The 10,486-nt window shown below is 37.0% G+C and overlaps 3 protein-coding genes across 3 annotated transcripts; 2 read left to right on the top strand and 1 right to left on the bottom strand.

Moving 5' to 3' along the window:
• Positions 1 to 3,607, top strand: LOC129879907 (fructose-bisphosphate aldolase 3, chloroplastic). Its single transcript, XM_055953644.1, has 6 exons — positions 1 to 267; positions 1,602 to 1,871; positions 2,014 to 2,123; positions 2,262 to 2,352; positions 2,571 to 2,840; positions 3,058 to 3,607. Exons 1-6 carry the CDS (start codon positions 97 to 99, stop codon positions 3,334 to 3,336), a joined length of 1,191 nt encoding a protein of 396 aa, XP_055809619.1. The 5' UTR covers positions 1 to 96; the 3' UTR covers positions 3,337 to 3,607.
• Positions 3,608 to 4,026: 419 nt separating this feature from the next.
• LOC129879906 (uncharacterized) lies at positions 4,027 to 8,101 on the bottom strand. Its single transcript, XM_055953643.1, has 2 exons — positions 7,122 to 8,101; positions 4,027 to 4,457 (listed from the first exon to the last, which is right to left on the bottom strand). The coding sequence occupies exon 1, from the start codon at positions 8,034 to 8,036 to the stop codon at positions 7,137 to 7,139; it is 900 nt and encodes a 299-aa protein (XP_055809618.1). The 5' UTR covers positions 8,037 to 8,101; the 3' UTR covers positions 4,027 to 4,457; positions 7,122 to 7,136.
• A 453-nt stretch (positions 8,102 to 8,554) lies between these two features.
• LOC129879375 (transcription factor WRKY19-like) lies at positions 8,555 to 9,214 on the top strand. The gene has a single exon (XM_055953520.1). The coding sequence runs from the start codon at positions 8,555 to 8,557 to the stop codon at positions 9,191 to 9,193; it is 639 nt and encodes a 212-aa protein (XP_055809495.1). The 3' UTR covers positions 9,194 to 9,214.
• The last annotated feature ends 1,272 nt before the right edge of the window (positions 9,215 to 10,486 follow it).

Raw genomic sequence — 10,486 nt, 5'->3', positions numbered from 1 at the left:
ATATTGTGTTTATAACAGTGACGCTTTATACACAAAAGCCATATTTTTTTTGTCGCAGAGAGAGAAAGAAGAGGCGATTTACAGAAGAAAAAAAAAATGGCGAGTTCTAGTTTGGTGAAGCTCAACGCATCGTCATCGTCGTGGATCGGTCAACAGTCGTTCAATCAACGACCTGGATCTTCCTGCAGGTTGCCTGTTTCTAATCGTCGCCGTGTTTCAGTCGTTCGTGCTACCGGATCTTACACCGATGAGCTCATCAAAACCGCCGTAACTTTCTATCTCTATAGTTTAGTTTTATATGTTTGCATGCTTTGTGATCGGATCTAAAAGTTTTTTTTTCCAGATGTAGCTTGATTTGTTTTATAGTTTTGGTTTAGATCATGTATTTTCTGTTGAGTTTTTGTATTGAATTCCGGTAGAATACTGAATTTTTGCGACTGTGCTGCTTATGGTTCGGTGGAGTGGTTGAAATTAAAAAGGTTTAGTTTGGTCACCTTTTTGTTTATTTAAATTTCTATATTGATGTTGATATGTTTGGCTGTACTATTACTTGGATCTAGAAGCTTTTTTTTTTGGTTTAGATCATGCATTTAAGTTGAATTTTTGTATTGAATTCTGCTAAAATACTGAATTTTTGCAACTGTGTTGCTGTTGGTTCGTTGGATTGGTTGAAATTGAAAAGGTTTAGTTTGGTCAACTTTTTGGTTATTTAAATTTCTATATTGATGTTGATAAGTTTGGTTGTACTATCAGTTGGATCTAGAAGCTTCTTTGTAGCTTAGATCATGCATTTTAAGTTGAATTTTTGGTTAGAGGTGTGTGCTAGTGTGCTTCTGCTGGTTCAGTGGGTTGATGGAAATTTAAGAGGTTTGCTTTTGGTCAGAATTGCTTTTTTATTGTTTATAGTGATGCTGATATATTTGTCTGTAGTTATGAAACAGCTAAAACAGCTAAAACAGCTACATGGTTCATTCTAATTTTACAACAACATAACTTATGTAATCTCACAAGTGGGGTCAGTAGAGGGTACAAAATCTTAATTTTAGGTTGATGATTTGAAAATTCGTTTTCCAGAGCTACATGAAAGTGATATCTCTCTCAGGCACACACACCACACACGTTTCTATTTGCTTGCATGGTTTCTGATTGGATTCAAGAATTACTTCTTTTTTTGGTTTAGATCATGCATATCAGTTAGTTTTTTCTGTAAGTTCCACTATATACTAAATTTTGGAACTGTAATGGCTTGGATTTGGTGGATTTGTGGAAATTGAAAAGGTTTAGTTGGTAAAGTTTTTCTTTTATGTTGATGTTGAAATGTTCGGCTGTATCTATAAATTGGATTCCTTGTACAAAACAACAGCTACATGGTTTATTCTTTTACATGTATGCACATAAAAAGTTTTTCCTGCATATATAGACATGTTCTGAGATTCAATCAGTGGTTTTACTTCAACATGCTACGAAGTGCTAGATATATCCACCTCCTTATTAAAATTCACCTTTGCCTAACATTCTTGTAAACTTGGAGAATGTGGGGTAAAAGATGTTCTGCAAAATATAATAATGCTGAACCTTTGTCTATTGCTTACTTGATGTAGAAAACTATTGCATCTCCTGGAAGGGGAATCCTCGCCATTGATGAATCAAATGCAACTGCCGGAAAGAGACTGGCGTCAATTGGTCTGGACAATACAGAAGCAAACAGACAAGCTTATCGTCAACTCTTATTGACCACTCCTGGCCTAGGTGATTACATCTCTGGATCCATTCTGTTCGAAGAGACACTTTTTCAGTCCACTACAGATGGGAAGAAGTTTGTTGACGTCTTGCACGATCAGAATATTGTACCTGGGATCAAAGTTGACAAGGTGTCCTATTTAACTTGTTTCTATGTTTTGTATATAACTTCTTCTGCACTTCAGGATTTGCTGCTATCTTTCTTAAACTTTGTTGCAGATATTTAGGTTGGTGAACTTCGTCCAATTTTAACCCTTCTTTTTTTATTTACAGGGTTTGGTTCCCCTACCAGGATCTAACAATGAATCTTGGTGCCAAGGATTGGATGGATTGGCTTCTAGGTCTGCTGAATACTACAAGCAAGGAGCACGTTTTGCCAAGTGGTATGTTGTGGCCTTGTGCTTTTCTTATGCTATTCCTCTCTTGTATTTTCTCTTATTCTTTCCTTGGAAGATCAAAGTGCATTAAACTTTTCTGAAGAATTAAGGAACATAAATGATATGCGACTTTGAAATTTTCAGGAGAACAGTTGTTAGCATTCCTTGTGGTCCTTCTGCTTTGGCTGTAAAAGAAGCAGCTTGGGGTCTTGCTCGATATGCTGCCATCTCTCAGGTAACTTTTAGAACCTTTTCTTTCTTTCCAAAGTTGTAACAAGAAAATGTGAGGAGATAATTAAGTCACCTGACCCACCTCTTTAGTTGGTTGCACTTGTTTTGGATATCCTCCCATCTTCAGAATTGGAGAATAATCTTTAAGGGATCTGCATGATCTGGAGAACGATGGAAGTTTTGTCTTTCTATTTATGGATTTTTAATCATTTTTTCCTACAGGACAATGGTTTAGTGCCAATAGTGGAGCCTGAGATTCTTCTTGATGGAGACCACCCAATTGAACGAACACTTGAAGTTGCCGAACGTGTTTGGGCAGAAGTCTTCTACTACCTGGCAGAAAACAATGTTGTTTTCGAAGGAATTTTGCTCAAACCTAGCATGGTTACTCCTGGTGCTGAACACAAAGAGAAGGCTTCTCCAGATACCATTGCTAAATACACACTTACCATGCTGAAAAGAAGAGTTCCTCCCGCGGTTCCCGGAATCATGGTATGACTTCTTTCTCTTCAATTCTCTCATTTGCTTTTTTAAGAAGAATTCCTCATTTAATCAAAAATAACCATAGAAAGATTAGAGAAACCACACGCTTGAACTTTTTATTCTTTGCAAAAACTATAGTTACGTTGCTACTTCTTGGTCTTTTTCAATTCCTTGTTCTTTTTCTCGTTCAACTGTGCTAAAAAGCGTGTGTTTTTCTACCGATCAGTTCCTGTCCGGAGGACAATCTGAAGTAGAAGCAACACTCAACCTCCACGCAATGAACCAAAGCCCCAACCCATGGCATGTATCCTTCTCATACGCACGAGCACTCCAGAACACAGTGCTCAAAACATGGCAAGGACGTCCTGAGAATGTAGATGCTGCGCAGAGGGCACTCTTGATTCGTGCAAAAGCAAACTCCTTGGCTCAACTCGGAAAATACTCCGCAGAAGGTGAAAGTGAGGAAGCTAAGAAGGGAATGTTTGTTAAGGGCTACACTTATTAAGCACCCTCCGTTTTGATGCAACCTTTCTTAAATGTAATTTTCAGTTTTTATTGTTTGCTAGATTTGAATGCTGAAGAGAGCTTAATGGACTAATTGCTCTTTCTTTTTTTTTGATCTCAAATTAGTCGTGTACTTGATTAATAAGCTACGAGGGGTGATTCGTCGAAACACAATCCCAGAAAATGCCTGGATTAATACTTCACATAATGTTTAGAATAACTTGTATGATTATATTGAGAACTGCTTAAAACGTGTAATTTTTTTATTTTCATTTGTTCGTTCTTGATATTTCAAAATCCTCTTTGTTGTTAGCGTGAATCTATTCTCAGTATGCACTTGGTTAAGTCATGGCACAAAAAGTGGACAATTGTCGGTGAAATGGATAGACATTCACGCAGTAAGCAATACTGGAAATTTGCTTCGACGAATAAGTGATGATCTGATGATTTTTAGTCTGGAATCCTTCACTTGATTTAGGTTAGTCGTGGTTTTAGTATGAATTTGAGGTTTTAATCGATTCATAGGGTTTTAACAAGGGAATTTCTATCAGTAAATAAAAATATAATAAGTCATATCTGCAAAAAAACAAATGAGAATTCCACGATTCCCACAAGTATCAAAACAAAAATAAAGACGACCACACACCATCTTGATGTTTTGGTATTATAGCCATAAAGAAGAGCTTCGACATTTTCCAGAGAAGATGGGAATCTTTCATTTGGTACCAAACAACCATGGCAAAACTTTAAATTACAAATATTTAAAAGATATTTTAGTTGACCAGGAACCAAAACTTATCATATAGGATTAAAAAGGCAGGAACCAAAACTTCCTCTTCCTACTGAATTATACTGCCTTTGACATTTCATTTAACTTTTTGTCCAAATAAAATACAATCTAATGTTAAGTGTTGGGTCCATACAAAAGAAACTGCTTCTACTCCATCAACAAGATTGAACTCAGCAAAAACAAAACCGAACCTGAGTGTGCCATATATCTGCTTGGGGCAGCCTTCTTGGCGGGGCTTATAGCTCGTTTTTAGATTGTTATTCTTCTTGATTGAGATATGACAGCCGAGAATGATGGACTACCCTAATTCGAATGCCTCCCTTCCGTATAAGCTGATCCACAAAAGATAGTTGATTAGAAATAAAACAAATATGTTAAGTCAATAATTTTAGCAAGACAAATAAAAAACTAACAATATTGTAGGAATTGAGATCACAAGGGAATCAAGTTTCTGATGATAAGAACTAGGAATAGTTTCTCAATAACCACTTCTTGGGCTGAAAGGATCCTGCCGTGTAGGAGCTATAGTCAATGTTGCTCGAACTCTCCAAAAACACTGCCACATCCATGTTGGATCTTCCAAAAATGCACTACTTTCGGAGGATCCGACATGCACCTGTGGCATTTTTGAAGAGTGAGCAATATGGCTATAGTAGTTTCCTGGCTTTAATCACAATCTTGACCATCATCACCAGAAAGCTTCCTAACTATCAGTTACTGTTAAAAACTGAGAGTCGCTGGAACAGAACTACATTCCATGCTTCCAAATTCTTGATGAAAGAATAGAAACATTAATGAGTAAAGACCATGGTCTATATACAGTGCTTTAGAGAAGAGGCTTCAGAACACTAAAGAGGATCACTACAAAGAATAGGTGGAAATAAGGTGAACGAACCATGCCAATCTAAATGAAGGCAAATTCAAGAAAAGATTGTGTACAGTTTCTATCTCATAATCCTAGAAAGGCATTCCTAAAGCCAAGGTCTATAAAGAAACAACCTCTCCACCTCCACTGCGTACACTCAAACCTCCCCATACCCCACTTGTCGGATTACACTGAGAATTCCAGTTTTCAGCTCAAACAATTTCTACTCTAATGAGTTTAATAAATGACACATGGGCCATCTGCCCATAAGAAATTAACAGAAGTTCTCTTGCCTAACCCAGCTTTAGTAGGAAGCCTGTTAAAAGATTTCCAAGTGAGACAAATGCTTTAGAGAGGCAATGGAAGTTTTTAAGCAACACTCTAAACTTCTAAATCTGACAGCTGAGGGAGTAGTGTGGATGTATTCAAGTAATACGCGCAATTATTATTATATGATAATCCATAGCAAAATGGCGAAGTGGGAATGATTAGGCTCTCAGCACCAATATTTCAAAGGAAAATAGAGGAAATGGATCATTTCAGTTGTAAATGGGATAGAGTTACCAAAGACTTTAATTGTTTTCACATGGCCCATTTTCCATTGAAGACACTAAAAGAGACCTTCTCTACCAAACTAAGATGCAATTTCCAGGTCCAAGACTTGTCTATTTGCAGAGAGCCATCTCTAGACCAGATACTCCAACTTAGTTTTTTTAAGATGAGTTATGTTAAAGAGACCTTTTCTTCAATTATCCCCCCCCCCCCCCCGTTTTACAGGTCAAGAAAAATCTTCATATCAACTTTATGGTGAACATAGCTCAGAAGAATATGAACCGAGACGGTAAACGAGAGTGCGGGAAGTAGAATAGACCCAATGAAAGCAAGTTTATATCCTTTGGATACTTCAACCAAGAAAAGTCTCCTCTTATACATACTTTATATGTAGTACTTCAATATAGGCCCTAGAAAGGACATCTCAACAAAGATTGAACAAGCATGGGCATAGAGAACCCCTTGTCAAAGACCACAGTAAGGTTTAAAGAGTTCAACAGGTGAATCATTTAAAAGGATAGATGGAGATGAAGTTGTGATACATGATAAGCCTAAATTGTACAGGAGAGAAGTCCTTATTGAGAAGGATGCTGTAAGAAGTCCTAGCTAATTCTATAAAAGTGCTTTGCAAGTATTAATTCTGAAAGAGACAAGGGATAAAGAAGAAGAATCCCTAGTGGCTCCAATGTTTATAATAATTCCTGAGCAAGAATGACTCCATCTTGGATAATCCTGGCCAGACCAAGATGAAATTTTGAAAGCAAAAACAATGGTCGAAATCACTGACTTAAGACTAAAGCAAATAACTTAATACTATAGATTTTTTTTTAATAAATCACATAAACAAATTCATAGGTCTATTTCAGCATGGGAGCATAATTGCAGCAAAATAAGAGCCAGGTATGAGACAGTAAAGCTGATAATACAGAGATAGAAATCTCTCCAGCCTAGGAGATTTGATAATGCATTTACTGAGAGAATGAACTACTACAAACACTCGCACAACCAAAAATGAGGATGTAGACTTACCCTCCCTTTCCTCCTTATTGATCTCTGATATTATTGTTGAGGATGATTTGGTTATTATTGGGGTGCAATACTATCTCCTCCAAATCTGGAGGTGATTTAGGTACTATTTTCTAAATCATAAACCAACTAATATTAACACCCACCCAGCTTCTTTCAATATTTGGATTAGACAGGTGATTGTTTTCTTTCGTCTCTTGTTATATTATCATTATGTTGTGTTATCACATCGAGCAATGTGCTTAATTCCTTTGCTCTGACAATCATTTTAGCTGCCAAGTGCAAGAACTTTTGTTCACTGATGATACAGAGCTAAGAATCTATCCAGCCTACGAGATTTGATAATGCATGTACCGAGTGAATTAACAGTAACAAATACTCGCACACCCATCTCAGAGGACAAAACAGAAAGTAGACAATTAATTTAGTTGACATATCGCGTTTAGAAGATGTTATATATTAAGCAATGCATCTCTTTACATTTCACCATTTAAATTGTTCTGCTTAAGAGGTTAACATATCCTTCATTGAGTAGTTATGGAGAGAATGATACCTAATGCAGCAACAATCAAGCCTGAGTTCCCGTCATAGCCTTCATCTGTATATGACTCGAGTCCGTGTTGGGCAGAGCCTCATAAGAGCCAAATCTCCTGATGCCAACAGTTTTAGCAACGGCAGCATAAGTGACAATAACAATGAGCAATACAAACATCACATGAACTACAAAAGCCAAATCAAGTATAGCAATAGCCCTGAGCTTAGAATCCTCCAAATCGCATTTGGTTGAACCTTCTACCCCCGTAACAACATCCAACAGCTTATGACAACCATCAGGTATGAACGCATCAACGTAAAGCGAAAGTCCCGTCTGGAGAACCCATAGTCCCTGGAGACAGAGAGAAGCAGCTAACGCAACATCAGCCAGGAAAAGCCTAGGTTGAACGGCGATCACGAGACAAAGTAAAGAGGAGAGTGCAGAAATGCGAGCGGAAACGGAATCACATTTCGCCTGGAGATCGGAGGTTTGAACGGAAGCAGAAGAATCAGATACCGAATACTGTAGGTAGAAAAGTGCTGCGGCGAATGCGAAGAACAGATCGGGAGGTAGCGGGAGAAGAGAAGTTGACTCGGAGATGAGGAGAAACACGACGAGTATTAAAAACGAGAAAACAACGGCAGCGGCTTGTAGAGAAGTGAAACGATGCACCGGAGTGTGACCTTTGAGGAGAGGATCGGCATCTAAAGAGACGAGCGATTGATGGATCAGAGAAATGAGGAGACAAAGGAGGAGGAGATAAAGAGGTAGACGGCGGAGATGCGGCTGAGATATGAAGGAGATAGGGTGGTAGGGTTTGGCGGCGTAGTCTCCGGCAGATTTGATGCGGTTCCGGGTGGTGCAGATGAGATGGTAGAATCCCAGCGATAACAGTGAAGACGATGACAACATGTGATACATTAGGGTCGCCATTGCAAATTTTATTTTATTTTTAGAGGGGGAGGCAACTTATAAAGACTAATTCCTATACAACAAGGAAAAAAGAAGTTTCCAAGATAAGAAAAGGTAGAAAAATTAAATTCTGTTAAAAATGACATTTTATATTTAAAAAAATTCTAACTTTAAACTTTTCGTTTTACCTTTAATAACATACTTCAAACTTCTTGGTTTAACCTTTATAACATGCTCTAAAAGCTATAGAAATATCGTGACATGTTTAAATCTACAAGGTCTAAGAAGTCATTTGGTAGCTGGTTAGGAGCTAAGTTATTCAAAGAAATAATTGAAACGGAGGGAGAGAAAAGTTCTCATTTTATTCTTAATTACACGCTTATGGTTCAATCTTAAATCAGTTGAACAACTATGGTTAACCTATGAAAATCAACTACTGAGTTCTATGTTCTGATACCAACTTTTCAATCGATCGATCAACTATGGTTCAATCTTAAATCAGTTGAACAACAGAGTTGTATGTTCTGATACCAAGTTTCATGTTGTTTTGCAGAAGCTACTACATATGCACGTATCCTCACATGCAAAACTGTTGGGCAACAAAACAAGTGCAGAGGTCATATGATGATCCAACTGTATTCGATATCACATACCGAGGCTCCCATAATTGTCATCACGCTACTTATTCTGCACCACAACCAACATCGCCAGAGAAACAAGAATTCAAGAACCAAGCCGTTTATCAAACAGGGCAGCAATATTCAAACCAAGTGTTGATGAATTTGAGAGCAAACCTGAGAGTCAATACTAATGACTTGGACAAGAATGAGCCAGCAGCATGTCATTTCTCCTTTCCTCCAACATTTTCTTCTGGTTTGACAGATGATAATCAGCATTTTCAGATTTCCCATGTTGGTGACAATCTGATAGGTAGCGGCTATTCACCGTCTTTTGTCTCTCCTACGACCCCTGAATCAAACTACTTTTCAGTCTCAAGCAGCTGCCAGATGAATGGTTACGGAATGGTTCATAACTTGCACCATTCGGAATCAAACCTCACCGATATATTCTCAGCCAACACTTCCACAACGAGTTCTCCAATTGTGGGCGATTTTTCACTTGACCATTTGGAGCTAGATCCAAACTTCTCATTCGATAACCCCAAATTTTTCTCATGAACCTATATATGGTAATACCCTTGAAAAAGAACAATAAAGACAGAGTTTGGATGTTATCACCAAGTTACTTTGTTGAGGTCGATGATCCCTCCTTTAGGAATTAGTATAGATATGATTGTAAAAATTAACAAATTAGCCACGGATTAGAAACTAGCTATGGTACTTGTACCAATAGTCTACTGTGTCAAGGGCTGAAACTTCCAGTCATTTGACATCAAGCTGCTGAGCAAAATAAAAGAATATTCTTGATTATTGAACATTCAAGAATTGTATTAAACTACAGACAACTATGTTGAGTTTATCTTTCCTTACTATCATAAGTAGATGAAGAAAAAAAAATGCGAAACCATAGTTCGAGCTGTCAAAATTCCTTTTAGGATTTAAACTCACACTTGATTAAAAAACTTACCTGTAATTGATTTCTAAATAATTTGATAGTATAAAATCAAACCTCTCTATAACATAGGACCTCTTAATTTCAAAAGTAAGGTCTAAAAAAAATAAAATGTATATCGATTTTATCTCTATCTTGTAGGTAAAAAGTCTGCATCCGATAAATCCTCAATTCATAAAATATCAGTATCCTATTTTTAAAATCTATCTTCAAGCTATCTAATTGTTTTGTCTCGATCACAATTTCTCTGTCTTATAATATGAGCCTGCATGCATTCCTCTCAGCCCAAAGATGATAGACAACAGTTACAAATAGGAAGCCCAGGATACTACTTTGAGGCCCATTATAATACTCATGCCGAATTCTTTAAAAATGCACTATTTTTGAAGATCTTGCAAGGTCGTAGCTATCTTTGACGGAGGGAGTTTAATCAAATCCTTTCCGCCAGAAAATAACACTGTACAAATAGAATAAAAATATTTCTTTTTTGTATTTATAGAAACGGGTGAATTCCATTGACATGGGTAATTAATATCGCCATCGTGATATTTTTACATTTCTTTAAAGATCTTTATTGAAATTTCTAGCACTGTGAGAACTATATAAGTTTGAATCCGTTAAATTTAAATTATGAATTTGTCTCTTATTAATAAGGCATGTAAAAGAAGTGGAGGAACACGCATGATGAATTTTTTGATATGAAATTATTTCTTCCTCTATAAAATTCACCTCTCGAATTTGTTAAATCCCAGATCCCATTATTTTTGAATTTCGAAATGTGCATCACAGACCATGGAAATTCTCGGCAATAAGAAAGGGAAAAAAAAATCCCTATGATATATAATTAATGGCACACTGATATATAATATATGAAGAGCAAGTTCTCCTCAGACACATCT

Source organism: Solanum dulcamara, chromosome 2 (genome assembly GCF_947179165.1).
Source record: "Solanum dulcamara chromosome 2, daSolDulc1.2, whole genome shotgun sequence".
Taxonomy (NCBI): domain Eukaryota; kingdom Viridiplantae; phylum Streptophyta; class Magnoliopsida; order Solanales; family Solanaceae; genus Solanum; species Solanum dulcamara.
Note: the sequence above shows the minus strand (reverse complement) of the source record. Positions and strands in the feature narration are given on the sequence as shown.